Source organism: Tupaia chinensis, unplaced genomic scaffold (genome assembly GCF_000334495.1).
Source record: "Tupaia chinensis unplaced genomic scaffold, TupChi_1.0 Scaffold000627_1, whole genome shotgun sequence".
NCBI lineage: Eukaryota > Metazoa > Chordata > Mammalia > Scandentia > Tupaiidae > Tupaia > Tupaia belangeri.
Genome location: NW_006160147.1, coordinates 6,497,039 through 6,521,937, shown reverse-complemented (window position 1 = coordinate 6,521,937; position 24,899 = coordinate 6,497,039). Strand labels below are relative to the sequence as shown.

At 46.8% G+C, this 24,899-nt stretch overlaps 1 protein-coding gene across 1 annotated transcript in view; it reads left to right on the top strand.

The window, feature by feature from the left end:
• The first annotated feature begins 431 nt into the window (after positions 1 to 431).
• Positions 432 to 24,899, top strand: part of PLXNA2 (plexin A2) — a 228,781-nt gene continuing 204,313 nt past the window's right edge. Inside the window, 2 exon segments of the mRNA XM_006159313.2 lie at positions 432 to 1,695; positions 7,766 to 7,948. Coding sequence (XP_006159375.1) covers positions 463 to 1,695; positions 7,766 to 7,948 — 1,416 coding nt within the window. The 5' untranslated portion in view covers positions 432 to 462.

Sequence of the window (24,899 nt, the reverse complement as noted above, 5' to 3'; positions counted from 1 at the left end):
TGTAACCAGCTTTTAAAAAACAGGAGAGATTTCCACTCAACTGGGAAAAGACATGATGATTGGGTGGGGAAGACTGGCTTTAGTCTTGACACTGGGATTGACTGGTTGGATGAACTTAAACAGTCTTTTAACCTCTCTGAGAGATAAAAACGATGTCTTAAGAGGACAGAAATAGAGACGCTTTGTAAAGTTAAAAAAAAAAAAAAAAGGCATTTTACAGCGTAAAGGCTGGAGACCAAAATAGATAATAGGATTCCCTGAACATCCCTAAGAGGGAGAAAGTATGTTAAAAATAGAAAAGCCAAAATATTACAGAAGGAAGAGACTCACAGAGCTCTTGCCAGGATTGGGACCTAGGGTCAAGCAATCCTATTTACTCCTTCTAGAACTTATTCTCAGTCTGACCATTCTGCCTTGTGTTTTCCAGAACCATGTGAGGGCTGGCCCAAGAAGGTGGAGTGCATGAGAACACAGAGGAGCTGTCTCCTCATCCTCGCCCCACACAGGATGGAACAGAGGAGGCCCTGGCCACGGGCCCCTGAGGTTGACAGCTGGTCTGTGGTCCTGCTCTCAGTGGTCTGGGTGCTGCTGGCCCCCCAGGCCGCCAGCATGCCTCAGTTTAGCACCTTCCACTCTGAGAACCGAGACTGGACCTTCAACCATTTGACTGTCCACCGAGGGACAGGGGCTGTATATGTGGGAGCCATCAACCGGGTCTACAAGCTGACGGGCAACCTGACCATCCAGGTGGCTCACAAGACAGGGCCGGAAGAGGACAACAAGTCTTGCTACCCACCCCTCATCGTGCAGCCCTGCAGTGAGGTGCTCACCCTCACCAACAACGTCAACAAGCTGCTCATCATCGACTACTCTGAGAACCGCCTACTGGCCTGCGGGAGCCTCTATCAGGGCGTCTGCAAGCTGCTGAGGCTGGATGACCTCTTCATCCTGGTGGAGCCGTCCCACAAGAAGGAGCACTACCTGTCCAGCGTCAACAAGACAGGCACCATGTACGGGGTGATTGTGCGCTCTGAGGGGGAGGACGGCAAGCTCTTCATTGGCACCGCTGTGGACGGCAAGCAGGATTACTTCCCAACCCTGTCCAGCCGGAAGCTGCCCCGAGACCCTGAGTCCTCAGCCATGCTTGACTACGAACTACACAGCGATTTTGTCTCCTCGCTCATCAAGATTCCCTCGGACACCCTGGCCCTGGTCTCCCACTTTGACATCTTCTACATCTATGGCTTTGCTAGCGGGGGCTTCGTCTACTTCCTCACTGTCCAGCCCGAGACCCCCGAGGGCATGGCCATCAACTCCGCTGGAGACCTCTTCTACACTTCACGCATAGTGCGTCTCTGCAAGGATGACCCCAAGTTCCACTCTTACGTGTCCCTGCCCTTCGGTTGCACACGGGCCGGGGTGGAATACCGTCTCCTGCAGGCTGCTTACCTCGCCAAGCCCGGGGACTCTCTGGCCCAAGCCTTCAACATCAGTATCCAAGATGATGTGCTCTTCGCTATCTTCTCCAAAGGGCAGAAGCAGTACCACCACCCACCCGACGACTCTGCCCTCTGTGCCTTCCCCATCCGGGCCATCAACTTGCAGATCAAGGAGCGCCTGCAGTCCTGCTACCAGGGCGAGGGCAACCTGGAGCTCAACTGGCTGCTGGGAAAGGATGTCCAGTGCACCAAGGCGGTAAGGAGGTGCTTGCCTAGCTCTGCCATGACCTGTGATGTAGGCTCGGACTGTTCTGTCCATGCCCCTCTGCACACCTCGCTGCCTCCCAGACCACCAAGGACCTGAATGAGAGGTTTTCAGGCTCATGGGATCAGGTGGTAGCCAATAACACTGGGTCTTCCATACACCAGACCCTTGGACCATGTCTGTCAATTTATTAAACCATTCCAAATATGCATATTGAATGCCTGCACCACACCAGCCACCATTATAGGCACTGCAGGCTTCAGCAGTGAATCATGCCAACACAGCTCCCTGTCCTCATGGAGCTAATGTACTAGCGAGGCGAGATAAATGCACTCATAAATGCATTGTCTGCAAGATGGCGATAAGTACTATAGAGAAAAATAAAGCAGGGAAGCAGGGAGGCAGTACCTGAGAGGACTAGCTCACTGAGAGAGGTGTTCAAGCAAAGACAGAGGAAGGGAAGAAAGGAGGCTGTGCAGGTTTCTGGGGAAAGCATTCCAGAGAGCTAACTGTAAGTGCAAAGAATTCAGAGCATGGCTGAAATGACTGAGTTACAGCAGGAGACCATCACAGCTGGACCAGAGAGTGAGAAAAGAGCAGTAGGGAAGGAGGTTGATCAGAGGTAACAGGGACCAGATCACCTACATGCAGAGCCAGAGGTCAATGTGATGCCAACTGAGGGGTCAAGTAAGCATCAGATATCTAAGTCTGAGGAGGGGGAAGGAAGTCAAGCATGACTGATACATTGAAAACTGGAGAAGGACGGGAACCAGCAGTTAGCGTAATGGCTATGTTGCTGGACTCCCACGTAGTCGACCACGGTTCGCGTCTCGGACCCAGTGGCTTAAAACTCACGCCGGGCACGTGTGCATGCGTGCCCAAGATCCCGTGAAGAGAATGGAGAAGAAGGGATTGCGGCATGACCATCCCCCCAGGGGGGTCATTTCTCGCTTTCTGTCTCTATGTCTCTCTCTGTCTGTCTGGCGAGCACACATGCCCTATAGCGAAAATCTCTCAAAAAAAAATATAATAAAAACTGGAGAAGGAGAATCATCCTGTGAAGAGAATGGAGAAGAAGGGATTGCAGCATGACCATCCCCCCAGGGGGGGTCATTTCTCGCTTTCTGTCTCTATGTCTCTCTCTGTCTGTCTGGCGAGCACACATGCCCTATAGCGAAAATCTCTCAAAAAAAAATAATAAAAACTGGAGAAGGAGAATCAAGAGTCTGGGAAAAGGCAAAAGAGAAGGGGAACTCATGATCCAGACCCACGGACAGCAGAGACAAAAACATAAGTGGCAAGCACTGTCCTATCAGAGAGTCAGGATGTTGCCATCAAAGCATTGACCATGGAGACCAGCAGATGGCATCACTGGACTCCCATGTAGTCAACCGTGGTTCGAGACCTGGACCTGGCAGCTTAAAACTCATGCCAGGCGCGTGTGCATGCATACCCAAAATCTCGAGAGGAGAATGGAGGCGAAGGGATTATGGTGTAGCCATCCCCCCTGGCTGCGGGGTGGGTGGGTGGTTTCTTGTTTTCTGTGTCTCCAGCAAGCACATGCACCCTATGGCAAAAATCTCTCTTGAAAAAAAAATACTTATCATAATCCAGCTGTTCAACTATCCATCCAACCATTCATCCATCCAGCCTTCCATCTATCTATCCCTTCATTGATTTATCCACTCATCAATAGGACCATCTATGCTTCTATCGATCACTCCTTATTTTTGTCCTTCCCTCCATTCATAATCTATCCACCCACCCACCCCTCCATCCTTTTAACACGTGGGTATTAAAAATCTTCTGAGTGCTTCACACTGTACCAGACATATGCAAAAGTAAAAATATGATCACTGTTCTCACAAACCTCATGATCTAATGAGAGAGAGAAGGAGGGAGAGGGGGGGGGAATAAAAGCTGGCAACATAATGTAAATGGTAAATAAGAGTTTGGTCTTCTGAAGCAAAAACCAGAGTTCAAATAACATCCATGCTACTTCTGGCTTCAAAAGTAACTTAACCTCTCTACTTGCTTGTCTATGAAATGGAAGTCATAATGTCTACTTCTTGAGATGATTAAATGAGCTACTATATGGGGAGATTAGCACCGTGCCTGGAAATGTTAGGTTTAGCATCGTTAGTTAACAGTTAAGGAGTGTGCCAAGTGCTAAAATAGGTTTCTCTGAAAAGTGCTTTGTGCTCAGAATCTGCAGACTGGGAAAGATCTGAGACCAAGGGCCCCATATGGCTTCCTTCTGATTACCCTAAATTAAGGACACCTCCTATTGGAACCAAAAATCACTTCCTGAGACAAGAAAACAGAGCATGCCTGGAGTGTGCTTCTTGTCCTGTCCTCATTTGTTGGTATAGTAAGATAATGGGCGGGACAATAGACTTTGAAGTCCAATAGATTTGGATCCAATATTGGTTCTACACCACGTATTTGACTCTGGGCAAGTTCTATACCTGATCTGAGATGGAAGTTTTTTATCTTTCAAAGAGAGAAAATATTAACTTATTTTATTATTCTTATGAAGATTGAATAGAAAATTTGTGTAAAATGCTTATCACAGCACATAATAAGCATTTGATAAATGGGCAGTCATGGTTATTAATATTAATCATCATAATAAAGAACTAGCTATTTTCTTAGTTATCTTATTTTTATACTATGAGGATGTTGGACTAGATGATGTCCACATTTGTTTCCATCATGGAAATCGTTTGACCGATGATGCTAACCAATTGGAGTAGAGAGGAAATGAAGGGGTTAATTCCTTGTAAAGTCCTCTTGGTTCCTATAGCACAGGGAGGCCTTGTCAGGAGGAAACTGCTGATTCCTGCCTGCCTCTGAGCCAGAGGAAAGAGGAAAACGACACCCTTCTCTGCTCCAGTGGCAGTACAGAGAGAGAGACAAGCCTGGGCTAGTGACCCAAGGACAGCAAAGGCACTGGGAGAGAGTTGACAGACCATGGGACCAGGACTTCAGAGTAAAGAGCCCCTTGCCCTCCACCCCCTCAGCATCACACTCTTCTGGGACAGCTTTGCCACAGGGGATTGTAAGAGGAAGGGCTCTTTGAAAGTCCTCATAATCCCAATGATTCCATATCTGGGGAAGAGGGACATTTTGGTGGCAGGAGAGGGAATTAAGATCAGTGAAAGAAGCCATGGTCCTGAAACTTGACTTTAACATGACTTCTGGAATAATATGGAACTCTCCAATCAAGGACTTAAGCTCTGCCCCCAGAAAAAAGCATGAGGAAGGGGACTGTCGCTTACTGAAGAGCAGCTAGGGACAGAAGGCTATGCTGGGCAATTGAAGTGTTTTCTCACTTGCTCCTCATAATGACCCTGTAAAGCAAGGACTATCACCCCCACTTTACAGATGGGAAAATGGACTTGCAAAGAATAAGCAAATTGCGTCAATCCACACAACTATAAATGATAAAGCAAGAATTTGAATTCAGCTTGCCTGTGTGACTTCTGAGTCCAAGCTCGTCCTGTTTCCATTCTGTCTCTCAGAAAAGCCACACACCACGTGCTCCCCATTTGAGCCAAAGTGAAGGAACATAGTTGACAATATATTGAGAAAGAAATTGAAGATGAAAAGAAATGCCAGTCAGTCCCAAGGACTTGGACTCAGAACAAACCATTCCCTTTACAGTTTTGGAGATTCTAGAGTCAGCAAAAACGTAGAGAAATCCACAATTTCCAGCAATGTTTTTGCTTCTGCCATCATTTCCTACGAGCTGGCTTGGACTATGCCTGTGCCTAGACTCTGTGGCCTTACCAACCCCTGCAGAAAGTAAGACAGAAACTGAAGCCATGAAATCAAGGACTTTCGGGGCTGAGAGAAAGATGATTACCTGGTTCAGTCGTTTTACTTTGCAGATAAGAAAACTAAGGCTCAGGGAGGGTATGTGACATAACACGGTCACACAGCTAGGGGGTGGTAGACACGGGACTACAATCTGGATTGCCCAAATCTCACCAGGGCAGCTGCTGGTAAGGAAAGAAGATGTGAAAGGTGATTCCTTTGAGCTGCCTTTCTAGGGAACTAGAAATTTTCCTCACTGACTCCAGTGATGTGCTGGTAAACATTAAATACCGGTCTATAGAGGAAAGAGAGAGAGAGGAAGTCCTAGTTTGTAGCATTTTTAATTCCCATGGTGTAAATACTCCCACCATGGCTGATTTCAATCACTGGTGTGATGTCACTGACCGCGAAAATGTACACAATTATCTCTGTAAGCTAGCTCCAGCTTACCACTGTGCATCCCGTTCCTGAGAAGATTATTTTTTTTTTGCTGGGTAGGGCTCCATATTATTCAGAGTTCAAGGGTCATCCTTAACCTAAAGATTAGTTTTCATTTCTAAAGAATATGCACCCACAAGTGCAGCACCATCATTCCCACCAGTAGCAGGAGCAGGAGCTCTCTACAACATCCTAAAAAAGCACAAGACATGAGTCTCAATTCCCTTTGGGATTGAGAAGGGAATGGAAGGGAAGTTCTTGGTTTAAAAAAGAAGAAGAAAAGAGAAAGAAAATCACATGTCATAGCTTACAAACCAATTATTCCAAGGAAATGAGTCTGTCAGTGAGTGATGTGTCAGCCTGCTTGCTCTTCCCTGTTGAGGGCATGAGGGGGAGGTTGAAGGAAACAGGGAGCAGGCTTCTCTCTGATGCTTTCTGTGCTTCCCACAACAGCCATTTCCTTCCTCCTTGGTGATGCCTTTTCAGACCCAGAAGGAACAGCTGCCACAGGATTCCCTGTTTCACAATGAGCTGGGCATCTCAGAGCAGTCCTCACAGCCCAGCCCTGTTGTAGGCACTGGGCAGAGAAGGCAAACCCTTCTGCAGCCCCTGTCTTCAGGAAGCAAGCCCACCTGCCCCCTTCTTTTTTCCTTCTTTCCTTCTCTCCCCTTCGTGCTTCCCTTTCTTACTTTCCTTTTTTCTTTTATAACTGAATGAGATCATCAAAATCATCCATTTAAGTTCCCCTTTAACAGCCCCCAAAGAGACTACCACTGGTCCAAGTTGACATGGCCAGCTAGAATAGAATTAGGCCTAGGATCTGGGTTTCCAAACTTCTGTCCAGCAAGGTGTTTTACTTGCTCAAGGTAACCTCCTTTCCAAGGAGTCTCAGTTCTCTCCTGACAGATACTCTTTATACAAACCTACCACTACTCTCTTCCAAAGGATAGTACAATGAAAGACATCACCTCCAGAATTCTCTTTTAAATATATTTAACCAAACATTGTTGAAGATTTGTAATGTAATAGTGGAAACAGTTGTACAAGTTAATAAAATTCTTTTGCATGCAGTATTTCATTTGCTCCCCCAAAATTCAATAAGAGAGGCAGGTATTCTTCCAAATGAAGAAACGAAGGCATATTGATGAACTCTTCCAAAGTGTAAGATGCTATTCAATATTATGACACTATCAGTCTATTCTTTTTTGGAGAGGTTTTCTCTATAGGGCGCGTGCACTCGCCAGACAGACAGAGAGAGACAGAGAGATAAAAAGTGAGAAATCACCCCCCTGGGGGGATGGTCATGCCACAATCCCTTCTCCTCCATTCTCCTCTCAGGATCTTGGGCACACAACACACACGCCCGGCGTGAGTTTTAAGCTACCAGGTAAGAGATGCGAACCTTGGTCGACTACGTGGGAGTCCAGCGACATAACCATTACGCTAACTGCTAGTTCCCGATCAGTCTATTCTCAGTATGGTAGATAGTAGTAAATAGTTGAATAGCTTAAAATTTTCTGTGCCCAAAGAAAAACCCTGAAGCCCAAGAAAATAACAAAGAACCCTCTCCAAGCTGGCTAAAATACTTTGTGATGTTGTCTGTATATTGAATATGTACTGATAAGACACTTGACTAAAATAGAAAGCTCCCCACTGAAGACATGATCCATCGGGACATTAAAATAATCAGAAACGAGTTCAAGCAATCAGACCACCCTTGGTGTCCTCGGTTTGGTGGGGAGTCTAAAGTGGCTCTACTGTGCCTCTACTGCTATTCACCCCAATTTCCTCCTCTTCCCTCCAGCCGGTCCCCATCGATGATAACTTCTGTGGACTGGACATCAACCAGCCACTTGGAGGCTCGACTCCAGTGGAGGGCCTAACCCTGTATACCACCAGCCGGGACCGCATGACCTCCGTGGCCTCCTACGTTTATAATGGCTACAGTGTGGTGTTTGTGGGAACTAAGAGTGGCAAGCTCAAGAAGGTAAGAGTCTGTGAGTTTGATGCTCCAGTGTTCTTCAGCTCCTTAGCTAACAGTTCCTTCTGGGGTGGGGTGGGGGGACTGTTGATGGAGATATAATCATAGGCAACTCTTCATTTTCTAGGGGAGAAGGGGGTGGATGAGGAGGCAGGAAGGGGTTCATTTTGTGGCTTTATCTTCTAGTTGTTTCTTCCAGCCATCAGTCAATAGGTGTCCAGGGGATGCAAACATATGTCAATATTGCAAATACATTTCAAAGAACTGGGAAGGTATGTGTGCCTAAAGGGGGGAAAATCACTCCTCATTCCTCAGTCAATTAGAACTGATTTTTTGATGATCAATATCATGAATCACCCACTTTGGAAATCACTCCCTAGGGCCTGGGGAGTTGATTGTACTGGTCAGAAGTCTTTGCCAAATTCAGAGAAGCTGGTTAAAGTAGATGATGGGTCCCAATTATAAGAACCTGGGATATGTGGTAGGTGCTGCTCTCTGATGGTGTAAGGAGGCCATCCTGCTGTCACAGACACTTTCCTCCTCATTATGCTGCCCAGCCTGAGCTTCCAGGAAGCAGACATCCTAGCCCATGCTCGCCGGGGCACCTCTGCTCACTGAGGGGGATGAGCTCTCTGGGGCTGGCAGCACAGAAGTCTCTGGAGCAGCAGGCTGAAGCCAGCAGCTTGTACCTGCTTGTCTAGTGCTCAGGGTACCGAGAGGGAACATAGTCTGGTTCATTATGTGGGATTACAGCACCCACATTCTTTCCGGTCCCAGCTAATCCCCTTTTCCCAAGATCACCATCCTGACACTTCTCTTAGTCCCAGCACCTGTGAATCAAGGCACATGCAAGACCTGGGTACAGCTGCCCCTTTGATGCTGTTGTCACCCCTGGAGCTGGTTACTTCTAATCCTTTTAGAACTGGGGGTGAGGTGGAGGGTGTTGTTTGGGAATGTGGACAGAGAGTAGCCAGGAAGGAGAAAGCCCGAGGAAGAGTTTCCATGTTCTGCTTATTCTGAGTCCTTGCCAGAGGAGGTGAGAAGGACGAGTCCAGGTTTACATGGAGGTGCCGAACCGTTCAGGTCTCTCCTGGTTCTTCAAAGTCAAAGGTGTTTAACTGTTTCCTCACTCTCTGGAGAGATCTGTGCTGTGCACCTTGCTCAGCCTGGGGCTGTGGAGTCTAACTCAGCTTTTCGGTGTATGGAAGAGAAGATGATAGGATCCTTATCTAAAAAATAAAATGATCCCTGCATTTGCTTTTTTACATGGGAGAGGTAAGGAGTTGTTTTCTGAAATTTAAAAGTGACATATTTTACAGGGACAGTTTGACTTGTACCTCTGAGACTGGCTACTTTCCTGTATGGCCAGGGTCATGCAGCCTCCAGCTGAATAAATTATGTCTGGCCCAGGGACACTGGGTCAAGAAGCCTAAGCTCTCCTTGTCATGCCACGTACTCTGCAATATAGACATCTGCCCAGTGGGACTCCTCTTATTACTTCAACTGCCCAAGGGACCACCTTTTTCTAAATTGCACAGTGGCTTTCTAAGGGCTGGCAGCCACCACCATTGGGCTAGGACTCAGTACCTTCTTCTCTCCCTCCCCCTATCTTCAGTCACGGCTCTGGATCATTTGCGCAACTCTCTGTTTGTCTCCTATATTCTCTTGAAAGTTCTATTAAAGAAATGTCATGCTTTATTCATATTTATTTCCTTCCTCCTTTTTAATCCCTTCACCAAATTTTCACTCATGAGATCAGCCCCTGAACTATTATGAAAAATAGAACTATTCTAAGGAAACTTCAAGATCATTTGGCCTAGTATCCTCATTATTCTGCAGGGAAACTGAGGCTCAAAGAGGAAAAATAACTTTCCCAAGCACAGAGATCTAAGACACGTTGGTTCTTGTTCTGACACCCTATGTGGCACCCTTTTTATGTGAATAAATAGCTATGGCACCCAGGAATGGAGGCTAAAGACAGTCTTCAGGTTCAGGCTTGTTGCAGAGTTCATCCAGGGGCCAGTATCTCCACTGTCTTGGGCCCTAGACCTGAGTTAAGGAGTTAATATTTGCTGAATGGATGGAAGAGGAATGATTAAATACTCCAAGGGACCCTATGCTGTCCATATGTCTATATATCTTGCACCACACCCACAGGGAACTGCTTGGCATCCATCCAAGTCATGCACCTGAGCTGGCCAACTTCTCCTAGCCCTGCTGGAACCCTGGTGGGCAAGTTGCTGTAGAGGCAAGTCAGTGGGTTCAAGGGCAAGGCTGGGGGCTTGTTCCAACCTGCAAGTTGGCTGTTCTTTCTCACTCTTTGCTTGGCCTTTCTTTGGCTTTCTATGAGCTCATAATAGCCCTCCCTCCTCCTCTGTGCAACTCACCCTTCCTTTCTACCCACACTCCTTTGAGGCACCTGATACTCACTCCCTGTTCCTGCTGGCCTCCCATCCACCCACCCACTTGCCCTCAGTTCTCTCCAGAGAAACAGCCCAGGAGGAATTTGTGGAATGTCCCCAGGAAACCCTACTATGGTCCAGGCCACATAGCTCTTTCAACACAGGAAGGAAAATAAAGAAAAAAATAGCTAGGAGTTTGGAAAGGGGAGGGAAGCTGGGGGGGTGTCAAAACTACTCACTTCTTCCCTGTCTGGCTAGGCGTCTATCAGACTGTGCAGTCCTCATACACTGTAGCCTTTAGGAACAGGATGTCCCTGTATGGAGAAGGTTAGAGGAAGCAGAGACTCACTCAAGGTGGCATGACCAGAAGGAGCTTCCATGTGCTGTGTCATATACTTGCTCATACACTATTCTCTGCTAGACACATAGAGAACTCCAGAGACTGGGCCCTACCCTCTGAGCCATAAACTCATGGAAGGATCAAGGAGACTAAGGAGAAGATCTCACAACCAATGTGTTGGATACTTGCACAGGCTGAAGATCAGTGCATCAGAGGTGATAAGAAAACAGGCAAAGAACCTCCACACAGGTAGAACAATTTGAGCAAAACCAGCAACCATGATGTGATCAGACTATAAAATGACCAGGATCTGCTGGTTGAAACAGATGAACTAAAGAGGTGGAGTTCAGAGAGCAGGGCATTCTAGCCCATGGATGTCACTATGAGAAGGGGTGAAGCACACTGGAGGAAGGTCTAGAGTGTGCAGAGGCACTTACAAGGCTTGGTGAGATAGAGCCTGAGACACATCAAGCCCTAAGATGATCAAGTGAAGAGGATTCTGGGATATTTAGCTGACCGCAGGTCAACACGAGCCAACTGTGTGATGTCACGTCAGCAAGTTCATTAGTCTCCTCCACATTAATAGAAGAACAGCTTCCAGATCTGAGAAGCAGTGACTCCACTTTGCATTGGAGATAACATCGTGCAAGGGTGTCGAGCAAGCCAAAGTGCAAGATAAACAAGAGCTGGGAGGGTGTGGGAATCATGCTACGGGAAGGGTATTTTTAAAAGGATGCTAGTCCAAAAGAAAAAAAGAGTAAATTAAGCAGGATGGAAAACAGCTTCTTCAGCTTACATAATTTACAGGGCACTTTATTCATTTCAGATACTATTTTAAGAGCTTTATATTTATTAACTCATTTAATCTTTATATAACTCATATGAAGTAAGTGCTGTTATCACCTCCATTTTACAGATGAGGCAGTGGAGGCCAAGAAAGGTAAAGAAACCTTTCCAAACCGCACAGCAAGGAAATGGCAGAACCAGGACTTAAACCTTGACTGCCTAGTTTCATAATCTGCATGCTTAGCTAGTGAGCTGTGGAAGTTGACTTAAACTTATTCAATGTGGACCCAGAAGGCAAAATAAGGCCAATGGGTGGGAGTTTCAGCAAAGCAGATTTCCACTTAATATAAAGAAACCATTTCATAATAGAAGGAGTTGACTCAAACAGAAATGAGCCCCTAGTCAGTGGAAATATTCAAGGAGAGACAGGAGGGTCACCAGCCAGGGACATGGGAGAGGGGTCGCCTGCATGGAATCACATGGTCTGCTCAGTGATGCTGCTATTTCTCTACTCCTTCAGAGGAAGAGGGGCTGGGCAGAGAATATGAGCAGGGGTAGGAAGGCCGAGGCCCAGGATATGGGCTCAGAGTCGAGGCTGTGTTTGAGCCTGCCCTGAGCATAGCAGAAAGCCCCTCAGGGGCAGGTGGGAAGTGCTTGGCACAGAGACAGGGAAAGCATGGCCAAGATGATGAGGGCAGGGAGGCCTGGGGCGAGTCACAGGGGAAGGCAAAGCAGGGTGTTCTGAGCCTGGGCATCGGTGACTGTGATGACATCCCTCCTGGTTAAGAGCCACTGTGGGAGTTCAGAGAAGAGAGACTGGGAGCTGATATAGATGGAAGAAGAGCGGCATCAGGAACAAGAAAGAAACCCATAGGACATGACTTTCCATTCAGGGAGTCAGGAGGAGGTGGAAGCACAGGTCTTGGGGCATAGGCAGGAAGGGGCCAGGCTGAGCAGGCGGAAGCTACCAGAACACCATGGGAGGAAGGATAGTCTCAGGGTTCAGAGTGAAGTTCCTGACTTCTTTCCATTTGCAGCTGCTGTACCTTCTGCCTCAGTCCCAATTTTGAATCCTTGCAGGGCTCCTGCATGGAGGATGGTGTTCTGCTATGGCTCTCTACCCCCTTGTCCCTGAGGGCCTTAAACAACAGGACCTAATGCTCCCCTGTTCTCTATCCCCCACTGGAAACCCTGCCTGCTGCTCTCACAGTGGTGACATGTCTCTTTTTATCTCTTTCAGAGATAAAAGAGAGTCAGAGATAGAGAGCAATAAGCACCCTCAACAGGGTCCCGCACTATGATACCCCCCCAGCCTTTTCCAACTGCCCAGGATTATGGGTGCATGCACACGCCTGGTTTGTACGAGTCAACTACAACCAAATCCAATCTTCCATATGGCTTCCAGCATTGCAGAGCTTTGTGGTTCCACTGCATCACTGCAGGTGGGTCACCCATCCTTTACCCTGTCCCTTCCATCACTTTGACTAACACCCTCCTCATGCGCTGTGCAGTGTGACACAGCAGCCGCTGCTAAGATGTCCACCTCTCTTGAGATTTACATACTTGCACATTAGCATGTTTTGTCTACATTTACACCACCCCATCCCACTGCCAGAACCAACATCTCACACGTGGGGTTGCTCATTAAATCAACTGTGCATGTACTGGGTACCTACTCTGTGCCCACTGCCTACTTGCATAAACTGGATGGAGTCAGCACCAAGAATGACTCCTGTTGATGTGGCTGGTTTGCAAAGGCAGAACTACTGTGTTGGGTAGGTCAGTGGGGGAAGGAAGAGGCAGGGGTGGCAGTGGCAGGAGTCATCAAGGACCCAGAACTTCTGGTGAGTAATGGAAAAAGAGTTTGTTTTCTTGTTGACAACTTTTGGAAGAGGCTGGGGTGGTATTCAGAAGTACAGACTGGAGAGAAGAAGAGGACAGCACTTAGCTGTTGCCTGGAGATCCTCAGAATAGCAGGGACAGCCATCTGCCTGTCTGGATCAGACATGGGCTTGCCTTCGGCAGGGAGGCAGGTGCAAAGACCTAGGTGACCACTCCCTCCCCATCCCCGTGTACAGGACTCCTGGGACATTTGTGCCAATTCACAGAGGACTTCTAGGTTCTGTGGTGGTGCCCAGTGAGGCTGGGAACCTTTTTCCCATTAGCTAATAGCTGCCACTGAAATGCCTATGAAATTCTCAAGAAAATTATTTCTGCCTTTCCCTTAGGGACTTATCAATCCAAGGTCTCCAGTCCTCAGCCTACAGGAAGCCCTGACGTCCCATTGCTATTCTTCTCTTTGTAATCTCACAAACGATTTACTAACCAAAGCCAGACTGTGAGCTTCTTGCAGGAGCAGCTTAAGGGTTGGAAAGAATCCATCAGAGCACCAAAATATTAACTCTCCAAAGCCCTGGGGGTACTGCTCGGTTATCGGAAAACATTGGCCATTTACAAGATACCTTCCCATGGTCCTGACCATCTTCTCCAAATATTTGAACTAAATGTGGTGATTCCCACCTACATCTGAGGACTGGCCCCAGAAAAACTGAGCCCCAGAGACATGATCATATGCCCACCCCACTCCACTGCCAGTATTGACCTTGGCATTTAGATTTGCTCCCAGACATACAGAAGTTCCTAACCTGTTACTTGGCTCCCTTGTGGGGTGGAGTTGCCTTGGCGGGCGGAAGGTTAAGTTGGATGAAAAGGGGAGAAACATGCCTCTCTCTCTGTGCCAACCCCACCAAACAATAGCCACTCATTCCTCTGAGTGGAAATGATTCACTCGTCTCGCAGTGTGAACCCTTGATTGAGTAAACAGCCAGGACTGTGGGTCTGATTCCAGGAGACCTAGCGGCTCTCCTGAGCCCTGTGACTGCTGATCTGATATGCTGGCTTCCCCCAGGCATCTCAGCAATGCTATGGGCTAGGGTAGTGGGCAGCAGACACCCTCTCCCCTTCCCCAGAGCCCGCATCAGAGAGGTGGGGTGGTGGCTCAGGGAACTCGCCACCACATCCCTAGTAATGAGTTTGGCTCTTTGCCCAGGCTCCCGCCGCCAAGCTCGCTGTTTGTTTTGTTGTTTTATAGGCCTCTTGGGTCCCAAGAACTGGTCTTCTGAAAGCTGGGAAAGGCTGCATTTGGTTGGCACAAGGAAAGAGGCATATTTACAGAATCCCCTACCCCACTGTCCCCCTAGCCACTATCCCCACAGTCAGCACATCCCCCTGCTTGACCATGACAGGTGTCTCCTAAGAGAGGAGTCCCAGAGTCCCAGCTGACTTTGAGAAGGAGGCCCTGAGCTCCCCAAAGCCATTTTGAAAAGAGAGAAACTAAAGATTTATTTACTTTTTGCCCCTTTTGTGCAGCTTCTTATGTACTTCAATCTTGAATGATTTCAGTATGAGGCACTAGGCCGTGTGTTCAGCTGGCTATCCCCTGCAGCTCAGGGCTTTATTGCAGGGCAGATGAAACACAGCAATCTGTGCTTCGGGGACAAGAGGATATGAGCAGAATGATTCACGTTCACAGAATCCAGGTGGCCCAAATGGGCTAGGCAAAATTGTCAGAATGCCAAGGTGCTGGTGTTTACAGTCTCATCTTCAGGAAAATACAAACCATACGTAGTGTTGAGCAGCGTAACATTTGGGTCCACAATGGACCACAAATCCAACAGTGGCCCCGATGCCATCTGAGCTGGGTGTGTGGAAGATCATACAATCCAGGTTTGTGTAATAGCCTCCGTGACAGACGCAACAACAAAATCACGTAACGACGCGCTCCTCAGAATACACCCCATCACGAAGCCGTGCATGACTGCTCAGGCATATCCTTGTAGGCCATTAAGCTTTGTCTGCCTGTAAACATAGGATGTGAACATTTATCTCAGCATCAAAAGAGACTTCCAAGGACCACCTGGTCCAGTCCTCTGCTTTCAGATAGGGACCTATTTGCATGACAAAGAACATTTGGGCTTATGAGAGCCTGGTCTGACTCCAACCTACTAGCATGTGACCTCCGAGCCTCAGTTTTCTCAACTGTAAAATAAGGATGACTCTCGTACCTGTCCCCATAAGATCATAATGAGGAGTCAATGAGATCATTTGTCATGGAACTAATATTTGTCGAATATCGACTATATGCCAGGACTAGATATATGGTAGTAAACCTTCAGAAATGGAGATTCTATCTTACAAAAAAGCATAAGTAGGGACCAACAGGTGGCATAGAGGTTAAGATGCTGGATCCCACATGGTCAACTCTGTGGTTCAAGCGGTGGACCCAGTGGCTTGAAAATCATACCAGTGTGTGATTGATCATCCATGTCTAAAATCCTAACAGGAGAATGGAGGAGAAAGGATTGTGGCATGGCCATCCCCTAGGGAGTGATTTCTCACTTTCCCTCGCTCTCTCTGCTGAGTGCATGCACCCGATAAGAACAGCAAATAAGTAAGCCCAATATATAATATGTCTCGAAGGTGGTAACTGCCAGTAGAATGTAATAGATCATAAGGAAATAATTTCTGTAAAGCATGGACTTGGGCATATTCACACTTACCTGTTCCTACTGTCGTTACTCAATTTATGAGCCTCTACTTTCCCTTCTGTGAAGTGGGGTAGTAACAGACACTTTGCATATGTGTTGTAAGGATGAAATAAGATCACAAATGAGAAGTATTTAATATAGTGCTTGGCACAAACGTGCTTTCTGTGAATACCAATTTCTTTGGGGCTTCTCCCTCAAAAACCACTCCTCCCCTGGGGTAGTGAAGCTGTCAGATCAGGCTCCTTTTTAGTGACACATTTGCAAGGTTTGATGTAGGAAGAGAATCCTCTCCCTTGCCCCCAGCCCTGAGTCATGGGAAAAAATACTTCGAAGACCAGACCAGCTGAGCTGAACTAATCTAATCCTGCTGGACTTTGGCATCCAGTTGCATTAGTCACCAGCCAGAGCTTTCCGAGCCCCATATCACCAAACAATATGTACTGACCCCCCTCCCCAGGGCGGGACCTAGGGAAGTGGCGGTTCCGCTCTCGCAGCTTTACAGAATTAACTAAAACAGACATTCTCTCCCTTTGCGTGATCCCCAGCCAACCACAATATCCTGGTGCTGCACAGCCCTGCCTTGGATAAACTGTGTGATTGTGGGGCGCCTCAGTTTCCTCAACTGTAAAATTGATGCCTGCCTTGAAAGACTGCTATGTGCAACAGACATGGGGCTGTAAAATACGTCATCAATAGAGCTCAGTGCACGGTAAATGCTTAGGAAGTGGCAGTCAGAGTTGCCAGTCCCACAGGTCCTGCTGGTGTGACCCTTGCTAGTGTGGCCACTACCATGTTTGCTCTAGTTGCCATAAATTTCTTCCAAGGGCCCAAATTCTCTGTTTTTATTAATTCATTAATCCCATAACATTTTCAGATGTTTAAGAAGGGTTGGGATAGTTCTCTGCTGTTGCGAATGGTGATAGTGCAATTCAGAGAGATTATGAATTTACTCGGTGTCACATGGTAAATGAAGAGACAATGTGGGAACTGGAACTAGAACTGTAAATATTTCAGGATGAAGATGGGCCCAGCGTATACCTAGGTCACTTGCATTGGCCAAGATGTCAAGTTAAGAGCTTGTAACCACTCGAATGCGTCTTTCCTTCTCCTCACCATGTGCCCCTGTCCAGGGAAGCAGGAAATAGATGGAAAAGCAAAGTGATGAAGATAAACTCAGAGTTCTGCCCTTCAGAGTCTCTTCCTGGGATTGCATTCCTTTCCTGGTCTCAGCCTCCAGAAAAGTGTTTAGGCTCCAAGGTGGGGAAGCATTTCCAGTAGCTGATGTCACCGGGCTTGGATCAGTCATTACCCTCTAACACCATGTCCTGGTTTCTATTGCAAAGGCTAATGCCACCACCTGAGTGTCTCCATCTTACTTGAAAGGAGAAATGGCATCAACAGCCTTTAGTAACCAATCAAGAATGCCCATGCTTGACCATTCAGGGCTGGGCCAGAAAGCAACCAAGGAAGGGGAGATGCCAGAGAGTTAGGCCCCTACAGAGGGCTTAGGACCTCCAGGAGAGAAGGTTGACACCATTAAGCAGAGTCATCCCTCAAGTGGATATCACAGTTGTAGCTAGCGGGGACCTCAGAAAGCAGGTCTAGCCTACTGGCATTGAGCAGGTGAGATATGTATTATTCCATTTTATAGGCAAGAGAGCTGAGATCCAGAGAGACTGAGAGATCCTAAAATCACCAAGTTCATACCAACAGAAGCAAAACTAGAATCCAGGTTTGGGATTATAAATTGGATCCCTCTCTCTATCCTAGGAAAGGACATTTCCTAGCATAAAACCTCAGCTGACCCCTGCCTCGCTCTTGCACTCAAGAACTCAAGTATTTCCAGAGCAGAACCTGTAATTGGTCTGGAATCATTCCTTCAGGACAAGAGTCTGAGTTTCCTGTGCCAGGTCTGACCACACGCTTTGCCCCAAGATGACCGGCAACCCTGAGCCCTCATTCCATGTCTTGACGCCTTACCAGAGACTTCCAGCAGGGAGGTGTACTTAACCCCTTGGGGCTGTGATCATAAACACAGAATTGGGTCTCTCAGATGTATAATTAGTCTTTTTTTTTTTTTTTTTGGTCTACAATAAATTAAGCACTTACTTACTGTACACTAAGCCTGGAGCTAACTCTTTTTCTCAATTAAGCTTCACTAACTCTGGTAAGGTAAAATTAATGATATGTCCATTTTACATATGAGTATACTGAGGTTCACCAAAGAGAAGTGACTTGCCAGAGTCACATTGCTACCAAGGAGAGGGTCAGGATTTGAATCCAGAGCTCTGACTCCAAACCTGTGCTTTTTTAGTACTCCTCTGGACTTCTCTAGCATCGCATTGGTCCCTCTGTAGCCTGCCACCTGCCTTACAGGGAGACACAAGAAGGTGCATGAGAGACATGCAGAAGGGCCAACGCTTTGCCCTTTGCACCTGCACAGGTGCCCTGGAAACCTGGGACATGGCAGCTGACACCTCAGCACACGTTGCCTTGTGTCGCTCTCTTCAGGCCTCCTCCTCTGCCTCCCCACCCCTCTCAGCCCAGGTCACAAAAGATGGGATGGCAGCCTTTTGTGCCACACACAGTCCCCAGCTGACTCCCCTTTCTCCAGGCATCATTGTTTGCCATGAGCTTTCTGAAGGAGAGACAAAGGAGTCAGCCTTGCTGACAAGGCCAAAAGCTGCTGTGTAAAGCGTGGGGCCTGGGCCTATCACCCGTGCATCCCTTGGAGCCCCCGGGCTCTTCTTCAAAGACATTGTCTGAGATCTTTTGTGTGCCAGTCATACCCATTCAGAACTGGCCAGGCAAAGGTTCAGTGGGGAGGAGGAGAACACTGAGAAATGGAGTCATTTTGATCTGGCAAAATTGGAAGAGACATTAATGCAATAGTTAACAGCAGGCCAGTACTGGGGGATGGGCCCGGATGCTTGTTCTCTGTTTATGGGGCTTATGCAATTCCATCAATATTGATGCCTGATGCCTTTGATTCTGACACTAATCATTGCTATGAATTAAATTTGCAGCCATATAATTAGGATTGCTATTAATAGGGCCCTGAGCTAAGCACTACGATGTGGCATGTCTTTTTCTTGATAGAAAATGGCATCCTTGGAACTCTGCTAATGGGGCGCACCTGGGATTTGCCAAGAATGATGTGAAAATTATACATTCTATATTTGTATTGGGCCTTTACTGAAATACCAGCCAGCAAAGGTGAGGCTGGAGGGAAGGTTCACTCTTACGCAGTGCTGTGGGCAGCAATTAGGTATTGCTGCTGCTCTTTAAAGAGTCTTTAGGAAGGGGTATTCTAGAGCCAGGATTGGTTCCTCATGGTCAAGCTTCAGAGAGCTCACGGTCAGGAAGTTCTTCCCTAGGTCTAACTGATACTAGCCGCTTAGCCTAAGAGACTAGATACTAAGCTTATTTCTTTCTCAGGCGTTAATGTGCATATGAACCAAACAAGGGAAGAACCAAATAAGGATTGTTCTAATAAGCATTAAGTTTGGAAGAAAGGAACTGAGCCAAATCCCTATTGATAGTCCAGTTGGGCCTTGTTTCTAGGTGTACTGAGCAAGATCTCCATTCATAACCAATTCCAAGGGCCCCCATCCAGAAAACTCACCAATTCGCATCTAAAAGAACCCACTGCTGCACCTGGTGAGAAAGAATGAGCTCTCTTGTGTTGAGTTGCTTTTCCAGGTAAATTTGCAGCATATTTGGAAGCCCAGTCTCTTATCACAACTAGACCCTCCAGGTCAGCTCTGGATACTCAGGGGACGATGCCTTATTCATACTCAGCCTGAGTCATCATGTGACATGTGCACAGGGCCACCTTAACCTTCTCCAACATGGGCACATGTGGTGACCCCCTTTATCATTTAGAATAATAGTTTGCACCACTTGGCATAAGGGATGCATTAGTCCCTGCCCTTCTGACCTTCAGACTGTAAATGACTTCTCTTCCAAACCATCACTTAGTGACTTTTTTCTTTCATATGTTCAAATCATTGTGAGAAGACAATGGTTTATGTTCAAGTCCTAACTCTACTATTTACCACATATGTGACCTTGGCTAAGTTAACTTTCAGAAACTCACAACTGAGAGTTCTCATCTTTGAAACAGGTATAGTATCTATTTCCTAAGGATTGCAACTGAGTTAAATAAGTATCTAAATGGCTTAGCACAAGTCTACTACACCTAATTAGAGTCCCCTTCCCCTGCTTTTATTTCTTTTCTCATTATTCCCAGAAACACACAGAGGACAAAAGAGGTATCTCTGTATTCTCACCGCTTCCTCCCACTCTTAGTACCCATGGCATCCATAAGAATGTCACTTTACTTTTCACAGTCTTGGGGACAAAATACAGAAAATTAATTCTGCCAAAGCAAATGACACACTGGATCCTGAATCCCAAATGCTTTCAGTCTTTTTCTCTCCATCCAGCGTGGATGAGGTGTCTTACCTCACTGCCATAGCTTCTGCAGTTTCTCTTTGGTCTCAAATAGTCCATGGTCTTAGGTGGACCGAAGCCATCCTCAAGTTCAAGGCTCAGAGCTCTACCAACATTTCAGCATCACGCAAACGAAGGGCACTTTACTCAGGTTATGCACTCGCTTCTATCATCTGTCCCACACATACACTGTACATTTACCCATTCTGTGTAAGTGTGTATGTAAAGACACATGGGTGGCTAGGTGGCAATTGGCCAATGGCCAACATTAGCAGAAAACATAGTTTTAGATATAAAACCCTAGAAAGCAGAATAGGTGGTAGAGTGCTCAATACCCAAGTTGTTCATTCATTACCAAACAAGTATTTTACTCCTCATTCCTGAAGGTGAGCGGAGATGGGGATTTTGTTGGGTTATTGTTGATAATGTTGTTCTCTTATGAGAGAACATTCATCAGTCCCTTCAATGATGGAAATTAGACAAGCACATAGTTACTCACATGCATTCGATCAAATATCCTGCATAATATACTCACTCTACTATGTGTAGTTATCTTGTCACTTGTAAGATCTTGGATGGTACAACCCAAACCTCAAAAGATGACTCACCCAATGAGGCAGTTTGATGCACCTCCAATCCTTCCAATAGTCTAATAGCTGTTCCCTTGAAGCTGTAAATTGTTGGGTGGCTTCAGGCTCAGGCAGATTGGTAGTATCCCCAGAGGCCACCAAAAGAGAAATGGAGGAGCAACTATGCCCAACCTCCCCTCACCACCAAATGATAGAAATAAAAAAGCTGTCTCGTCTCTGCCTCCCCAGTATTTATGTCTGAGCTCAGCAGACACCCCTGGGCTACAGCCAGTCTGTGTATTAGCATTAGTCCATTACGCTTTTTATGATGCATGCTACCCACCCCTCAACTCCCCCCATGCTACATTTTATGACTGTCCTTTTCATTTCTGGAAAGAGCTTCGCAGAATGGCAGATGCCTGCATTTCCCCATTCTTTGGGGAGCTATTTGTAGGCAGCCTGTCCCAGGCCATAAACAACGGGAGATAAACCACAGTCACTGGTAATAAAGGCAGCCGAGGCCACGGATTTAGAATAATAGTTTGCACCACTCGGCATAAGGGATGCATTAGTCCCTGCCCTTCTGACCTTCAGACTGTAAATGACTTCTCTTCCAAACCATCACTTAGTGACTTTTTTCTTTCATATGTTCAAATCATTGTGAGAAGACAATGGTTTATGTTCAAGTCCTAACTCTACTATTTACCACATATGTGACCTTGGCTAAGTTAACTTTCAGAAACTCACAACTGAGAGTTCTCATCTTTGAAACAGGTATAGTATCTATTTCCTAAGGATTGCAACTGAGTTAAATAAGTATCTAAATGGCTTAGCACAAGTCTACTACACCTAATTAGAGTCCCCTTCCCCTGCTTTTATTTCTTTTCTCATTATTCCCAGAAACACACAGAGGACAAAAGAGGTATCTCTGTATTCTCACCGCTTCCTCCCACTCTTAGTACCCATGGCATTCTTAAGAATGTCACTTTACTTTTCACAGTCTCGGGGACAAAATACAGAAAATTAATTCTGCCAAAGCAAATGACACACTGGATCCTGAATCCCAAATGCTTTCAGTCTTTTTCTCTCCATCCAGCGTGGATGAGGTGTCTTACCTCACTGCCATAGCTTCTGCAGTTTCTCTTTGGTCTCAAATAGTCCATGGTCTTAGGTGGACCGAAGCCATCCTCAAGTTCAAGGCTCAGAGCTCTACCAACATTTCAGCATCACGCAAACGAAGGGCACTTTACTCAGGTTATGCACTCGCTTCTATCATCTGTCCCACACATACACTGTACATTTACCCATTCTGTGTAAGTGTGTATGTAAAGACACATGGGTGGCTAGGTGGCAATTGGCCAATGGCCAACATTAGCAGAAAACATAGTTTTAGATATAAAACCCTAGAAAGCAGAATAGGTGGTAGAGTGCTCAATACCCAAGTTGTTCATTCATTACCAAACAAGTATTTTACTCCTCATTCCTGAAGGTGAGCGGAGATGGGGATTTTGTTGGGTTATTGTTGATAATGTTGTTCTCTTATGAGAGAACATTCATCAGTCCCTTTAATGATGGAAATTAGACAAGCACATAGTTACTCACATGCATTTGATCAAATATCCTGCATAATATACTCACCTCCCTTGAAGCTGTAAATTGTTGGGTGTCTTCAGGCTCAGGCAGATTGGTGGTATCCCCAGAGAAATGGCCACCAAAAGAGAAATGGAGGAGCAACTATGCCCAACTTCCCTTGAAGCTGTAAATTGTTGGGTGGCTTCAGGCTCAGGCAGATTGGTAGTATCCCCAGAGGAATGGCCACAAAAAGAGAAATGGAGGAGCAACTATGCCCAACCTCCCCCCACCACCAAATGATAGAAATAAAAAAGCTGTCTCCTTGGTGCCTCCCCAGTATTTATGTCTGAGCTCAGCAGACACCCCTGGGCTACAGCCAGTCTGTGTATTAGCATTAGTCCATTACGCTTTTTATGATGCATGCTACCCACCCCTCAACTCCCCCCATGCTACATTTTATGACTGTCCTTTTCATTTCTGGAAAGAGCTTCGCAGAATGGCAGATGCCTGCATTTCCCCATTCTTTGGGGAGCTATTTGTAGGCAGCCTGTCCCAGGCCATAAACAACGGGAGATAAACCACAGTCACTGGTAATAAAGGCAGCCGAGGCCATGGAGGTGCAACAGTAGGGGTGGGGTAAGCTAGGTGGTATCTGTACATGCCCAGCCTAGTGGCTGGGCAGATAATACTCACAGAAGGTGAGTCAAGGGACTGGGCAGAAGACTGCCACCCTCCTAGATCTCCACCCAAGCTGAAGGGAAAGCAACCACTCCCTCTTGTGCTTATCTCCCAGACTGAAGCTGCTCTTCCTGTAATGGTAATCAGAACCCATCAACTTCTCCTAAGGAGAGGCGGGTTCCTGTGGCATCATTCTCTCGCGCTAGCTCGTGTGCCTACTTCAGACACTATGGACCACTCACCTCCCACCGATGCTTCTAGGTCTTGAAGCAGATTCTTACAGATTCTTCTGCCTTTCCCTCCCAACCACTCTCCTTGTGACATCCATTCCAAACTCCCCCTCCTCCCTCAGGCCCTCTTTCCCACCCGCCATGGCCAAGACCAAGTCTTACCAATCCATCACCACTACTCCTGGCTCATTAAAACATCAGCCTGGACCTCAGTGGCCATGGCGGTGATATTTATTTATCTCAGCTTTCAAGCTGCACCCAGTAGCAAGTCACTTGTGACGCTGCGGGAGATGGCACCTGGAGTCAGCTTTGCTCCAAAAAAGGCACCCCAGGGAGAAGAAAACCAAATCTTGAATGAATAATTGGTCGAGTGGAGATTTCAGATTCTTCTTACACACATAAACAGCAACTGAAAGCAAAGAAGGAGCTGAAAGGGGGGGTGGGAGGTGGCAAAGACAGCCGGCAAAGCCCCAAATAATTAGTGCAGGGAGTGGTTTTCTTTCTCATCAGCCCCTTCCTGTTGGAGGACACGTAGTGGCGGGGGAGGGGGGCGGAGGTGACGGTGTTCTTTTCTTCTCCTTATTTGGTTTTGGACTTCACATCAAATGGAAACATGTAGATGAAAGTGATGTGCATTTAAAATGTATGTACACATCAGACTGCTGGAGATAGTAGCTATTATCCTGCGTGTATGTTTTTTTGCAGTAAGCTGCTAAATTATTTATTGGGCACTGGGCTTTAATCTCATAAACCTGCCTGCAGGCCCCAGGCACCAGCAGCCTGAGCACTGCATAAAACACGTACGTCAGGCGGGCTGCGCAGAGCACTCCGGTGAGTCTGGGTAGTGATCGTTCATTTTCTCTAGGCCTTTTCCCCGAGATCAGCTCATTAACCCCAAGCAGACCCTCTAAAGAACCTTCTCGTTTTTTCATCACTGTGAACTGGAAACTGATTTGCATCTAGTAGCAGACAAGGGCCCCAACCTATGCACAAAGCACCAGGGAAGCTATGGCATGAGGCTGTCTTCAGAGTCTCTTTCCTTAGCTGAGAGATAAGAGCCTTAGAAGATGGGACAAACAGCTTCAGCAGGTGGTATTGTGGTTAAGGCGCTGGACTCCAACATGGTCAACTGTGACTTGAGTTCTGGACTTGAAACTCAAATCTGTGGCTTGAAACTCACACCATCAGTGTATGCATGCGTGCCCAAAATCCCAAGAGGAGAGTGGAAGAGAAGGGATTGAGGGTGTGGCCATCTCTCCTGAGAGATGGTTTCTCACTTTCTCTATATTTATGTATCTCTCTGTCCCTGGCAAGCGCATGCACCCTATAGCAAAAATTTCTCCAAAAAAGACAGGGTGAATGACCCTAGAACCACAGG